At 51.4% G+C, this 15,640-nt stretch overlaps 1 protein-coding gene across 2 annotated transcripts in view; it reads left to right on the top strand.

Annotated features, from left to right (window-relative positions):
• The window catches only part of MORN5 (MORN repeat containing 5), a 37,146-nt gene extending 21,645 nt beyond the window's left edge, over positions 1 to 15,501 (top strand). For both annotated transcript variants that reach the window (XM_070379047.1, XM_005895072.2), the window contains one exon: positions 12,970 to 15,501. Coding sequence is in view for 1 of the 2 variants with exons in the window: in XM_005895072.2 (XP_005895134.1) it covers positions 12,970 to 13,049 (80 nt within the window). In the remaining variant the exon portion in view is untranslated. The remainder of the gene's footprint in view (positions 1 to 12,969) is intronic.
• The last annotated feature ends 139 nt before the right edge of the window (positions 15,502 to 15,640 follow it).

The raw sequence follows: 15,640 nt of genomic DNA, 5'->3' as shown, positions 1-15,640 counted from the left end.
TGGCAGAGGCAGAAACTGAGGCTCAGGGAGTAAGTTACTTACTGATGGGTGCAGTTAGTAAAGGGAGGGGTCGGGATTTGAACCAGGTGTGTCTGATACCAGAGGCCACGCTGTGAACCAATATGAGCTTCTCCAAGAGTCTGGCAAAGCTGTGGGCCTTCTCCCCCGAGAAAAACACTAGACCCTCCCCACCAGAGGTGGGATCAGGCCCCCTGTGAGGGTCCTTGCTCCAGAAATGGCAGCCTGCTGCCCCTCCCTGACCTGCGGGAATCGCTCCCTGCCCTCCTCTCTCCCCACGGGGATTCCAGAGGCCCTGGAAATTCCCCCTCCAGCCGTTGTGCCCACAGGACTCTTGACAACAATGCATCCCCCGCTCCCCCCCACCCGCAGCAGCCTCCTGGAAGCATCCAGAGGACACAGCTTCCCCTTCCGTGGCCGGAGTCCGCCCGGGCCAGCACCAGCGTGGTTTGTTTTGTCTCCTTTAATAGAAGTGGCTGCAAGGCCAGAGCCCAGGGGACAGGAGCCTCATCTCACTTCCTCAGCCCACGCGCTAGAGCCCTGGACAGTTGGCTTCGAGCCTCGCACAGCCTCAGGTCCAGGAGAGGCGTTGCAGGGCTGCGGGCCGGTCTGGGGAGCCTGCCAGATCTGGCCTCAGACCCCGACTCTGCCGTTGGCCCCCTGTGCGACCTCGAGCTAGTCACTTCACTTCTCTGAGCTCCCGGTTGCCTCATAGGAAAGATGGGGGTAGAACAAGGACCTTCCTTCCAGGGTTGTGGTGTTTATTGAGATGATGTGGGGGCCCGTGATGAGCTTCATGTCTGCTGGCGATCGCAGTTGGGGTTTCTGTCCCAGGGGCTGGTGCTGGTTGAGAGGCAGGGTCTCCTTAACCCCATGCCCCAAAGGGAGGAGCTAGCATGACCTTGGCAAGGTGCCCTCTGGCCTCCTCCCACCTGCGTTTGATGCCAATTTCAAAACTGGGGTGGAGGCCTGAAGTTCTAATCTCTTTAGCTTGCTTTTGGTAATGTTCTGGATGTGTTCCCATCACCCTCATCATTTCTTATTCATCTGGAGCCTCAGACCCTCTAAGATCACCTCAGACACGGGCCTTAACTGATCCACTACAGATACCAGGGTCCCAACTAGGGGCCAGCTAAGTGTATATTGCCTCCCCCTAACCTCCCATGCCAAGAAAAGGTAGGGGGGTGCATAAGTAGTCAATTCCAGGACCCAGGATGGGCAGTCTCTGGACAGAAGAGAGAAGACGCCTAGAGCCTAGGTGTTTAAAAGGCTGTAGTGAACCTCCCACCTCTCAAGATATAGGTTAGAAATTAAAATAACAGAAACTATAAAAATAAATGTATGGAAGTCCAACGTAATTCTATATTCCCCATGAGGTTTATATTCATGTTTAATGTGGAATATCAGATATGAGATTCTTTCTGCAAAAAACTGGGAGTGCCCCTGCTTTGCTGGTGCCAGGAGCCAGAAGCACAATGTGCTGGGGGAGCAGAGAGCAAAGGGCAAGTGTGTCCCAAGGGTAGTTGAGTTGATGTTCTAGGAAAGGTGGTGTTGGGCTAGGCTTTGAAGCTTGAGAGGTGGGTTTTGCTGCACAGAAGGGAAGGAAAAGGCACGGAGAGATGCAGGGGCCCAGGTACTCAAGGTGCAGTCCCTGAGACCCGATACTGTGTTGGACAGAGCAGTAGTCAAGGGAGACCTCCCTTAGGCAGTGATGGACAGAGTGGACTTTGACGGGTGTGTAGAGTGTGCCTGAGCTGGGCGTTCAAAGCAGAGGGACCCAGGGTGGGAGAGAGCCTTGATCGCCAGGTCAGGGAGCTGAGCTTCAACCCTTCAGACAGTGAGGAGTAAAGCTGTGGCAGTTGCACAAGGATTTTCTAGGAGAGTGTGTAGTGGCTAAAGGCTGCAGCTCAAGTGATAGACTTGGGTGTGAGCCTGTGCCCCTCATTAGCAGAGTCAGCTTGGACATATAACCCTGTCTTTCTGAGCCTCAAACCTTCCTCTGTGAATCAGGATAAAAACACTGACTTTGCAAGATTGCTATGAGAACCAAGTTCACGTCTTTTGCTGAGTTCTGCAGGTCCTTAACATCCTAACATTCCACTGGCCATCCCTGCTGTCCCAGAGTTAATTCTGCCCTCAGCATCTGCCACTTGGAGGACAGGCCCAACCGCCAGGCCTATCCCCATCAGTCCATTGTCCACACGCAGCTGGAGAGCAGGGGTGAAGGAGATCAGGGGTGAAAGGGAGCAGAGGGTCGAGTGAGGGCCAGCCAGTGACCTTGGGCCCCATCCTTGGCTTCCCAGTGCCGCCTGTGCACAGCGGCCTGGCATCACAAACATGTTTAGTGAACGCAGATGCCATTGTGAGTGCTTGAAAAATAAAAGTGGGGCTCAGGGAAACGAGAAGAATGGCGATGTAAATGATGCTGTGACTTAGCGCCCTCCCCTGCTTAGCACGCATGTGCTCTGGAGTGAGCAGGAAGATGTGAGTTAGTGGTCTCCTGTCCTGAGTACACCTGCCGCACACGGCTGATGCTAGTATTTTTTTTTTTTTATGCTAGTATTTAAGGATGTGTATTTTTGTTTTTACCGATATGGCCCATAAACACAGGCCAGCTGCCCGTCAGGACCACAACAGCAGGAATAACTCTGTCCCAACAGTGTCAGAATCATGTGTGACGTCTTCGTGAGATGTCCTTCTCCAGGCTGGGACCTTCCTTGGAGATTCTCAAGGGTCATGATGACTGTGGGCACTTTCCGCCTTTACCCACCGACTGTGCTGTGAGTGTGCTGTGTGCTGAGTCGCTTCGGTCGTGTCCCACTCTTTGTGACCCCATGGACTGTAGCCCACGAGGCTCCTCTGTCCATGGGATTGTCCAGTCAAGAATACTGGAGTGGGTTGCCATTCCCTCCTCCAGGAGATCTTGGGGACCAGGGACTGAGCCCACGTCTCTTGTCTCCTGCATTGGCAGGCCGGTTCTTGACCACTAGTGCCACCTTACCCACCAGCTGGAGCAGAGGAAACAGCACCTGAGCCATCACCAGCTACACACAACAGAGCTGGTATGAGGGTCACGTGAGCTCAGGCATGCAGATGCGCTTCCTGATACCAGGCCACCGTATCTGCTGTCCAGATTCACTCTCCCCCCAGTTACAGCCCGATCCAGCCCTAGGTCTGACCCTGGAGGTCTCACCCCAATCATTTCAACATAAACAGAACATATCCACAGTCCCACATTGAATATCATTTTTTGCTGTTAAAACCCCAAAAGGATTTTGAAAACTTTGCTTGGTGGATTGGTTGACTACAAGACTTTAACAATTGGCTGTGATTTCTTGAAAGCTTGTGTGCACACTGGAGAATTCTTGAAAACTGAGGAAACCAAGCCCACAAATTGATTTCAAGTGTAATAACATTGTTTGGGTTTCTAAATTTGATCATTAATTCAGGCTTAATGCATTAATTATCACATTTATTAATCTCAGTGTCGCAGTTTCCCGTTTCAAGTTCCCGAGTCAGTCATTTTCCCCATGTCTCTTACACTTGAATAAGCCTTGACGAGCCTGTGGGTGCCGGGCTCTGCCCCTCTATTCCCAGTGAGTGAAGCAGGCTGGCCTCACCTGCACCGCCCCCCCATTCCTCCCGCAAGACCTTCCACCCACCCAGCCCAGAAGATGCTCCTTTTTGGGGAAGCAAGAGTAGCCTGGGCTTCCCTTCCTGCCCAATAGCAGGCTCTGCCTGGGCAGCAATCCCTCAGTCAATATTGGCCACGCCATGGCCTTGGCCTCTGGCCACACCACTGCTAGCCAACTTCAAAGCCTCTTTCTTGTCGGGCATTGGTGACCGCCCTCACTGTGGGCACTGGCTCACCGGGGGCCTAGCCCTGCCCTCCAGCTCCCAAAGCCCTGCGTTTGTACAGAGGGTGTGGCTGGACTTTGGGGCTTCGGGTTCGGCTCCTGCACCCCTCCTCCGGCTGGGGTGCCAGGTCTGCCATGCAGATCCCACCCCAGCCTGAAGCCATGGTTCATAAAGCGCGTCTGAGCATGCACTGGCCTTGACCCCGGGGAAAGAGGGCAGTTCTCACGGTCCAGCTCCTGCCCCAGAGCCTGGCATGGCCTGGTGTTCTAGATGCGCGCTGGGCTGTCACTGCAGGTGGGATGCACGCCCTCCCTCAACGTCTGACCACACACCGCAGACCCGGGTACTCAGACACCGCCTGCCACGCACATGTCTCACAGACACCACATGCCACACGCGGGCTGAGGGTCCCGGAAGGGGACTCTCTTCTCTTCACCAGGCACCTCAGACACAGCCGCCTACACACGCAGCACACGCTGATGCATGCTTGAACACATTTACGCTCACACTAGGGTAGACGCTCACACTTGGAGGGAAGCACACCGCTTGTGGCAGCCTCAGTGAGGGTGATGCCCACACCAGCAGGCTGAGCTTTTCCCCTCCATGCTGGTGGAATGAAGTGGGGACATGCCTTCACCGCTGCTTAAACCTCCATGTCCTCGTCCTAACTGGGGCAACCGCGTTTACTCACTAAGGTGGGGACAGGTGTGACCCTCTTCCCACAGAGCCCTGCACCTCCCTGGTGCTCGGCCACTGTGACCGTTGTCCCCTTTCCCGAGGCTGGACACCTCGATTCATCCTGAACTCTTCCCTTTCCCAGTCCCCACCCGAGGCCCCTGCATGCCGGGTGGGCACTGCAGAGCGCTGGTGACCGCAGGTGCGGTTGGCCCAAAGGCCTGCCGAGAGCTAGCGACATCGGGCTTGTGGGTACCTGGTGACCTGGATCCACCCCTTTGCCTTCTCTGGGCCTGCCTGCCCTGGCCTGCCCCTCGCTTTGAACAAAATCATTAGCTGAGCTGCAGCTCTTGATCCTTATGATGCTGATCCTTGTGTAAAGACCTCCTCCTCCCTGGTTCCTCCCTGCACCCCCCATAGGGAACCAGAAGTCCCAAGGATGCTGAGTTCCTTAAGAATACTCCCATGAAGGTATCCAGTTTGGGAATTAAGGACCCATCAAAATGATGATCCTAGCTCATACCTCCTGGGTGCCCACCTAGGGCTGTTCAGCTCCACCAGTCCCCACTCTGCCCTTTGCCAGAGGTCTGGTGAAACCCCCTGTATGGACAAGCTCGCTCAGAGAGGGGCAGTGACTTGTCTAAGATCACCCAGCAGGCTGGCAGCTGGGCTCACATAGGACCCAGAACTCCTTCCAGCCTATGCTGTGTGGTCACAGGTGCCTGAAGTCCTACCTTGTGATGACAGTTTCTGTCCATCTTTGGTTTGGGCGCATTTCCTGCAGGCAACATACTAAGCACTTTTGGAAATGATCTCGATTGACTGTTCCAGGCAGCCACCTCTGCAGACGAGGAAATGACACCCAGATGTGAGGCCACTTGACCAAGATCTCCAAGCTAGCAGCTGCTGTGCTCCAAAGTTCATGCCCCTAACCCACGGTACCACAGTGTCTCCCTGCCAGCCATCAGGGGAGCCAAGATGGCCTTGCATTTGCTGTTCGATTTGCAAGACACTTCTTCCCCTAGCCCTGCACTGATGTGCAGGCTGCACGAATGCCACCCCGGGTGACCTGGGCCACACTCGGTGGCCTGTGCAGGCCTGCCTTCATTGTGAGGTCGGCCCCAGGCCAGTCAGGGCTTTGAGCTTCCTGAGCGTGCCTGGCGCCCAGGTATGAGCCCAGACAACCCACCCTCCCCGTGCGGTGGGGCTGCCCCGTCCATGGCCTCCAGACAGAAAAGGAAAAGGAGCCAGCGGCCTGGGTCCTGCACTTGGCATGTCTACTTTGCCCTCTCAGCTCCGTTTGCTGAGGGTGGAGAAGAAATTCTTTCCCCTTTGTCTCAATCCCACAGGGTAATTCTTACTTTTATGTCCCCAAATTTACATTTCTTTCTTCATTCATTCACCCTGTATTTATTAAATACTTCTTAAGTGCTCGATCTGCATTGGGCTCTGAAGAACAGAAGTGAATTGATCATGGCTCCCCTTGGCTGGCAGGGGTGACCGTGACCAATACCATGACCTTGACCTGGGTCAGAGAAAGTGACCTCCAGGCAGGGCCCAGGTGCGGGGGAAGAGGGCTTGGAGGACACACGTTCTTCAGGGCCTGAAGTCAGAACCATGTGAGGCCTGAAAGAAAATCGTGTTTATGCAGGCAGCCCCATTTCCTGACCACACCGTCCTTAATGCACTGTGGATTTCTACTCCTTTGACAGAAATTCTAGAATAGCACTTTTATGTTACATTTGGTTCTTTGTGTTAAAAACATTACGTTGTTAAACTGTGTTTAAAATATATTGCAATTGTTATTACTCATGTTGAGGTCTTCCTTCACTTTTACATCCAGAAGGGTCCAGAAATGGGACGTGCCCTGGGCCTCTCTCTCCTAAAAGGAAGAGTGTCCCCCTCCCTGGAATGGCGTGTACGAAAGCACGGGGCACTGAGCACCTTCCTGTGGCCAACTGCAAACAGGGTGGCTGCATTTCACAGTGTAAGGCGGGCTGGGGAGGCCAGCTGGAAAGGCCTCAAAGTCCAGGCGAAGGAGTGGGCAGCCTTTGCAGGGAAGACTTCTCAGCAGGGGACCCTGCGGGCAGATGTGGAGTCTCTCTTCCCAGTCACTTTTCGTCTCTATAAGATGCCTCTTTCTCCTGGTGATGGGTGAGACTCATCGGGTCAGGCAGGGGAGGGGATGTGGGGAACAGCGGGGTCACTTCCAAAGTTTGAGAACCAGAATAAAGAAATCTTTGTGGCCCCAGAGGTGGAATGAATTGGGAGACTGGGATTGACATATATATATACTCTACTGTGTATGTAATGGGCCTCCCTAGTGGCTCAGATGGTAAAGAATCTGCCTGCAATGCAGGAGACACGGTTTTGATCCCTGGGTTGGGAAGATCCCCTGGAGAAGGGAATGGCAACCCACTCCAGTATTCTTGCCTGGAGAATTCCATGGACAGAGGAGCCTGGCAGGCTGTAGTCCATGGGGTCGCAAAGAATCAGACACGACTGAGAGACTAACAGACACAGACACACACACGTATATAATAGATAACTGATGCGAACCTACTGCATAGCACAGGGACCTCTACTCAGTGTTCTGTGGTGACCTAAATGGGGAGGAAATTCAAAAAAGAAGAGATACATGTATCCGTCTAGTTGATTCACTTTGCTGTACAGCAGAAATGAACACAACATTGTAAGGCAACTATACTCCAATTAAAAAATAAGAGAGAAAAGGAAAGATATCTTTGTGCCCCAAGAGCAGACAGATTAAGCTGGTAGAGTGCCTAGGTCAAGCCTTTGAGTCTCAATCCCCTTGTCCCCAGCACTAGGCACACGACAGGCCACAGGATTGGGCTTTTTGATTCATTCATTCATTCATTCATCCAACAGATGTGGGCTGAGCACTCTTGTGTGCCAGACACTGGTCTTTCGATGCCACAGTGAACAATGCCCTGGTTTCACTGGAACTCACAGTGTGGATGGGGAGACAGACAACACATAAATAAACAAGCAAATTGCCTTAAGAGCTGTACACCATGAAGGAGACAGAATGAAAGCCTCTAGATAGAGTGACTGGGAGTGAAGGTGGCTGGATCAGGGACCCCTGAGAAGCAACATTTGAGCTGGGACCTGGATGCCAAGAAATAGGTGTCAGGAATGTTTGTTGAGAGCAATCAAAGACAAATCAGAAGGCAACAGACTGACTCGAGACTTCACCTGGCAAAGCATATATTGGTTGCCAACTGTATGCTGGGTGCAGTGGTCAACAAGACATATACCTGCATTGGGTTTATGCCTAGTGGGAGGGAAAAATATATAAGGGGATATGCCACTAAGCATAGACTCATAAAATTTTTCGCCCCACTCCAGTACTCTTGCCTGGAAAATCCCATGGATGGAGGAGCCTGATAGGCTGCAGTCCATGGGGTCACGAAGAGTCGGACACGACTGAGCGACTTCACTTTCACTTTTCACTCTCATGCATTGGAGAAGGAAATGGCAACCCACTTCAGTGTTCTTGCCTGGAGAGTCCCAGGGACGGGGGAGCCTGGTGGGCTGCCGTCTATGGGGTCGCACAGAGTCGGACACAACTGACGTGACTTAGCAGCAGCAGCAGAATACAGTTTTTTAATTGAATGAAAGATTCTTTAAATTCTTTACAATTTTCAGGTTTCATACACGACTTCATATAATCCCATACTAACCCCTCCCCCGACCCCGGGCTTGCGCTTCCCTCGCCCTGTCCCCACTGGTAACCACTGGTTTCTTGTTCATATTTGTGTGGGCTCATAAACTGTGATGTGCAGGGCCCAGGACAGAGAAAAGGGTGTGAAGGGCTTTATTCTAGATGGTTGGGTGGGTGAAAAGACTTCCACTCCTCCCGGAGAATGCGATAATCTCACCTTTTACAGAGCATGCTGGATTTTCAGGCATTTTTTTAAAATAAGCGTTTTATTTTAGAACAATTGCAGATATACAGAATTTACTGAAGCAACAGTACCAAGTGTTCTCAACTGTACCCCACATCCAGTTTCCCTATGATTGACATCTTACATTGCACCGTGCGCATAACACCATTAATGAACTAACACTGACATATTTGGAGGAGGAAACGGCAACCCACTGGAGTATTCTTGCCTGGAGAATCCCATGACAGAGGAGCCTGGCAGGCTACAGTCTGTGCAGTTGCAAAGAGTAGGACACAACCGAGTGACTGAGCACGCGTTGATATATTAGTAACAGCATACTTTCTCCTTCTTTCCTCCGTCTTTCCGTGACGCCTCTATTCTGTTCTGGGATCCTGCTCACGACTTTCCGTGATGCCTCTACTCTGTTCTGGGATCCCGCTCACGACACCACGTCACATTCAGTTGTCACATCACCTTAGGTTCCTCTTGACACTGACCGTCTCTCAGACTTTCCTTGTTTTCGATGACATTTTTGAGGAGTGTTTTTAAAATGCCCCATGACTGGAATTTATCTGATGGGTTTCACATCATTCAAGGGGGGTTATGAGTTTAGGGGAGGAGGTAAATGCCATTGTCATCAAATCGAGGCTACACATTATCCACACAACTTATCACTGCTGACATTGACCTTGATCACTTGGACGAGGTGTGTTTGTCAGGTTTCTTCACTGAAAAGTTACTCCTTTTTTTCTCCTACCCCCTTCCTTCACTGTCCTTTTTAGGAGGAAGTCACTATTTAGGAAGTCCTTTTTAGGAGGTAGCCCACATCTGGGGAAAAAGGAGTCATGTCCAGTCTCCTCAAGGGCAGAGTATCCACCTAAATTATTTGGAAGTCTTCTGCATAGGAGATTTGCCTATTTGCCAAATGTTATGCATTTTTATCAATATTTTTATGCTGGGTCTTTTTACTTTTTACAAATTCAAGAACCCTATTGGTGTTTCTGGGAACCTAGGAATATCTTACTTCAATTACTAAGATGCATGAAATTACCAAAGCATTAGAGGGTAGGAAAAAAGCCAATGATTATTTTTATTTTTTCTATTGTGGATACATATTAACAAAAGATTAAGGAAATATCCAAAACAGAAGAACCTCTCGAGCCCCACTGCTAGGAGCTGACCATTATTCCCATTCAATTAATTTTTTTTCTTTTGTGCATAATTTGTACACAGATTATACTACGTAATTTTGTTTCTTACCTCCTTCCACCTTTTTTTTTTTTTTTGGCTTATCATATCCAAAACATTTCTCCTACATTGCTATGTAGACTTCATAATCATATTTTTTTTCAGTAGCTGCTAAATATCCCCTCATGTGGCCTTTGGTGTCCCTCCCCCGACCACCAAACTATAGCTGTATGCCTGGCATATAGTCAGTGTTTAGAAATTACTTGTTAAATGAACGAATGTACAACAAAGTAATCATCCTCTTGTTTTAGAAGCGTGGGTTATTTCAGTTTTCTTGATTCTAAATAGTACTGGGACAAATAGATTATTCCCTTAGGATAACATCCCAGAGTGGAATTACTGGGCCAGTGGGGGCCAAAACTTTTCAAGATAAATGCACCAAACCAGAAATCTCCCTCCCCTTCCTCTGAACCACCAGCAATTGTGCCGAGGGTAATAATTTACAATTGATTAAAGAGTTTGTGGGGTGTTTTTTCCCCATCTTTCTTTCCCCTCCTCTCCCCTTCTCCTCCTACCAAAAAAAAAAAAAGAGTGGGGGGAAATTATCTGAGAAGGTGAAGATGTTCTCAGACAATCATATTAGCATATTCCAACAATCGCAATTTGCAAAATAGTAATCACAACTCCCGGGATCGGGGAGGCATTAATCAAAGCTGCAGGTTTAATTCCATTTTAAATATTGATGAAATGTGCTTCGGCAGCCTCACCCTGGCGTGGCAGGGCCAGGGGAGCCGCCTCGAGGCGCCAGGGAGGTGGAGGGAGGGTTGGGGAGCAGCTGCTGGGAGGAGAGGCTTCTGTGATTCAAATTGGTGGCTGAGCGGCCAGGTAGAGAGGGAAAGGGGTAGTGAAGAGGGCTGTTAAGGCCATTGCTGTCAATTTGTAACTATCAGGGAGGGGCCGGAGGACTGGTTCAGCACAATAAACCCCGTTGGTCTGGTTTCAGGGTTACCGCTGAAGAGGTTGCAGCTGCACTGATTCGAATAGCCTGGAGACTTCAGAACTGTAATTATCAACCAGGCTGCTTGCGGTGTGGCAAAAGTGGGCTTCACCAGTGCTTAACTCCTTGTGTGCCGCGCTTTCCCCGCCCCCGCCCTGGGGGGCGGGGGTTGGCAGCCACACGAGGATTCCCCGGTAGCCTCCCCAGGGGAAACTGAGGCCCACCAGCTGCTGAGGGCAGTCCTCCCAGGCCAGAGCTTGCAGGCGGCGAGCCTTTGTCGAGGTCACAGACAGAGATCTAGTTGGGGTGGGGGACAGAGGAGGCTTACTCCATGGGGGCAGATTCGCCTTCTGGCACCTTCAGGCCTGCCCTGGGGTGGAAAGTCCGGCTTCAGGGTCTGATGAGTCTTGGTTTAAATTCCACTGGCCATGCATATAAGTCAAGGCTTGTCCTCTTTATAAAATGGAGCAATCTCCCCTAGCTAAGTTGCTTTAGTCATGTCTGACTCTTTGCAAGTCTATAGACTGCAGCCCATCAGGCTCTTCTGTCCATGAGATTTTCCACGCAAGAATACTGGAGTGGGTTGCCATGCTTTCCTCCAGGGGTTCTTCCCTACCCAGGGATCTAACCCATGTCTCTTAGGTCTCCTGCATTGGCAGGCTGTTTTTTTTTTACCACTAGCGCCACCTGGGAAGCCCCTACCCTACTGGGGTCTCACAAAGGACTCAATGAGATCCGGGATTTGTAAAGCTCAGAGCACACAGTAAGCTGACAAAAAGTCTTGTCTCCCTGGGTCCTGGACCAGAAGAGGAAGGGGGTTCCTGGCAGGGGGCTGTAGTATGGAGGGCAGGATTTCTGTGGGATTTCCCATGGTTTAGCTCTCAAGGAGTGTCTTTTATCTGTAGCTTCTGCCGTTTGTCACCCAAGTGTTGAAGTGAAAGTGTTAGTTGGTCGGTTGTGTCCGACTCTTTGCGACCCCATGGACTGTAGCCCACCAGGTTCCTCTGCCCATAGGATTCTGACCCAAGGAGGATGAGTAATTCCATCCTCTGATCTCTTAGGTGGGAAGCACTGAACTAGACACGGGGCAAGACAGAGGCAAGACAGGAAGGCAGGGATTGGGGCCGGTCCTCTTTGTCCCCAGGAAGTGGGCAGGAACAAGGGAGGGACCACTGGCCGGCAATGCGGTGCTGGGGGTGGGGGCGGAAACCATGGGCTTTGCTGAGAGTCCTGGTGAATGGACTCTTAGCACAACTCCGTGACCCTCCTCCTGGAATACAGACCCAGAGAAATTCTCCACGGACCCACCAAGGGATGTGCCCAAGAACATAGCATCTGTCCCAGCATCATTCCTGGTATGGGAAGTGGAGGCATCCTTCGTGCCCATCCAGGGAGGATGAGTAGCTGGAAACTCGCCATGGAATATTAGGCGAGCAATAGGAATATTAGGTCAGGAGCAAAGAACGAGATGTCCACATTGCAATGAGAACAGATCTTGAAAATATCGTGTTGAGTGAAAAAAAAAAAAAAAAGTGAGACACAATGAAACTCACAGCACAATGCCATTTGTGTAAATTAAAACCACATTTGCACACAAAACAGCAGGATATATTTTACTGAGTTACATGCATTTTTAGGGGTATACATCCCACCATTGGAGTGGGCCTCTAGTCGTGGTGAGAGGAGGGGCTGGGTGTGGGTTTAGAGGATAAAGGGGAAAAATGAAAATAGTCAGTCTGCAGAGGGGTCTGGCACAGAGAGATGGGTGGTGTGCTATGGTCCCCCCTCCACTTTCTCTCTCTCTCTCTCTCTTTCTCTCTCTCAGGTTTCAAAACAGCACAGGCCTTGTATGCAGACAAGTTCCTGGGGCTCAGGTTCTAGGCTCTCCCACGTGCTTATCCCATGGCTGTGGACATACAACTTGTCCTCCGAGCCTGTTGCTTGTCCACAGGAAGGCGAGGTCCCGAGGATTGAGTTGAGGGAGATAAACACTTGTGGGCCTGCAGGGCCCCCAGCTTCTCCTCTCCACTCCTCACAGAAAAGACCCAAGTAAAGAGAGAGTGTTGACCCTCTAGAGGAACCATGGGTTCTCTGAAGGGTCCAGAATGGAAAACCCAGAGAATAAACTAAGGCCTGGACCAGCTGTCCCAGTGGTGCCCTAAGTGGATGTCACACTGGGCAGGGGCCCAGCTCAGAACAGCCCGATGATGTCATGCCTGCCTCCATCCAGTCAGCAGCGTCCACCTCTGACACCACCCCAGTCCTGAAACCCTGCCTGGGGGGCTCCCAGCATGAGGCATGACTGGCTCCCCTTCTCCTTTACAGATGATGACGAGCACGAGTGGATCGTCCGGACGTGTCGGAAGGGCTGGGACGAGACCATGGGCCCTGAGCCCAAGTCGTGAGTGCTGTCGCCTCTCCATAACAGGCTTCCTTCTGTGCGCCCAGCCCTGGCTAGCCCGGGGAGGGCAGGCTATAGTTCTAGGACCTGACTGGACTCTAGGAATAAAGGTTTTCTGCAGTCAGTGGCCCTGATTTCCTTAGACTATTCCTTGGGATGGGACCCTCATTCCACTTGCGTCAGAATCACCTCGGCAAAATTGTGAACTAGCTATGCTTAGACCCACCCTGCTGCTGCTGCTGCTGCTAAGTCGCTTCAGTTGTCTCTGACTTTGTGCGACCCCAGAGATGGCAGCCTACCAGGCTCTTCTGTCCCTGGGATTCTCCAGGCAAGAACACTGGAGTGGGTTGCCATTTCCTCCAATGCATGAGAGTGAAAAGTGAAAGTGAAGTCGCTCAGTCATCTCCAACTCTTCACAATCCCATGGACTGCAGCCTACCAGGCTCCTCTGTCCATGGGATTTTCCAAGCAAGAGTACTGGAGTGGGGTGCCATTGCCTTCTCTGAGCCCCACCCTAGTATCTGCTAATCAGAATCGCTGAGACTGGGGCCCAGCAATTTGCATTCTCAGGTATTTCTTACACATATGGAAGTTCGAGAGCCATCACCTTATAATGATAGATACATGTAATTGAATGAGCAATTCATAGGTGCAGGCAGCGTGGGTATGTTACCTCAGCTCCTCATAATAGCCTTATTTGTACAAGAGAGCTTAATGTCACCTTTACAGAGGGGGAATCTGAGGTTCAGGGAGATTTGACCTGACCTCGGTCATACAGCATTTGAATCTGAGTCCCTCTGAAGATAAAGCCCAGCTTTATTACTTTTTTTTAAAACCAGGAGCAGCCTGCCTGATCAATGTTGATTTCACAGAGCAGTAGGACACGATGACTGTGCCCAGGTTCACAGCTGGTATCTTGTAAGCACAGAAATGGTTGCCCACAACAGCTGCTCCCTCTCTGAAACTTCCCTAGCTGGGTCTCATACCCTAAGCACAGAATCAGTATGGTGCCCCTGGTATGAAAGAATCCAGTGTTGGCATCATACACACCTGGGTTCGGATCCCAGCTCAATCACAGGTATCATACAACCTTGGGCAAGTCACTTCACATCTCTGAGTTTCAGATTCCTCATCTGTAAAATGGGTATGATGGTGCTTAAACCCAGAGGGTAGCTGTGTGGATTGAATGAAACAATACAAGGAGCTGGCACTTAGCAGGAATTCGGTATGTGCTTGCTTTAAAAACTAATTTGTTAGCTGTGCGTACAGAGTAATTGTTCTTCAGAATCACCCCCAGGGATCTTATGTGTCAGCTGAAAACCAGCAGAGGAAGTGGTAACATGTTCCAGGGGGTATACTTGGGCCACAGGCATCCTGGATCTTTGCCTGGCTTTCCCATCTTAGAGGCTGCTGGCTCCTGCAACTCCCTGCCCCTTGTCCCGTGGCTCACCAGGGTCTGCCCAGGAGAGGGAGTCAGGCCTGGGAGGGCTCTGCCAAGGTCTACAGGGACAAGAAACTAGCCATTTGAATTGGGGACCCATGAGTGGCATGCTGGTGCAGAGCCAGGGGTCAAGGGAGGTCTAGGCATGTTCAGCTAAGCCATGGAGGGATGGGGGGTTGGGGCTGGGGGAGAGATCACCTTTCCCTTCCAAGGCAACAGTCACCTCAGGAGATAGGATGGATGGCCACTGGGGGATTCCAAAGTATGTTTTGAAAATAGAAAGTACATTCAGGTAAAGAAAGACACAAACTATTTTCAAAGATACACATATATCTAAATCAACATTTGATAAATGGATTGGAGGAGTGGAGAGGGAGGGAAGGGGTGGGGTCGGGGATGGAGCATGCAACAGCTTAACAGAGGGGCCCTGCAGGGGCGGGGACCACAGCCACCCCTAGCCGAGGCTCATGTGTGACCCTGTTCCAAGCCACAAAGTGGGGTGGGGCAAGGGCGGGGTGGGCCTGCTGGGGAAGCCTCCACACCAGGCAGAGCCAGTCTCCTCCCTTCCTGGTGAGCCTGGGCTTCTACAAACGGTTCTGCCATTAAAAGAAAATTCGGCAGCCAGCAGCAGGATGCCTGCTCCCTAGATTACACGGTGGCTCTGGAACCCAGCCAGGCTAGTTGTCACCCCCGTCTCCAGTCCGTATTCCCTTCACTCCACCCCATTTCCCAATCAGGTTCCTCTATGCTCGTCTCTGGCCTCCCAGCATCTCCTCTTGTGAACTTACTCCATGAACTTCTCATCTGAAGATAAAGCTCAAGTGCCCCCCTCCCCAAGTCCAGACAGCACGTGGGGAGGGATCCGTCTACAGCATTTGCCTGACTGAGAGCTTCTCCCGGGCCCTTTTCTGAGCCTGCAAGGTCAGCACGGTCCCCAGCAGAGTGTGGTCGGGAGTGAGGTGGGACACCAGCCAGTCTGATTTCCGGCACAGCACAGACTAGAGAAGAAACCCACCATGATGCCTTTACTCTGCTCAGCCTCCTAGCTGGAAGGGGTTTCACTGTCTAGCAGCCCTGCCACTCTGGGGGCCAGGCCTGAGCCTGAGCCCTTCACCAGAGAACAGGAAAGAAATGGAATCCTGTTGTGCTCTGGA

Source organism: Bos mutus, chromosome 11 (genome assembly GCF_027580195.1).
Source record: "Bos mutus isolate GX-2022 chromosome 11, NWIPB_WYAK_1.1, whole genome shotgun sequence".
Lineage (NCBI taxonomy): Eukaryota > Metazoa > Chordata > Mammalia > Artiodactyla > Bovidae > Bos > Bos mutus.
This window is presented reverse-complemented; position numbering and strand designations above follow the sequence as displayed.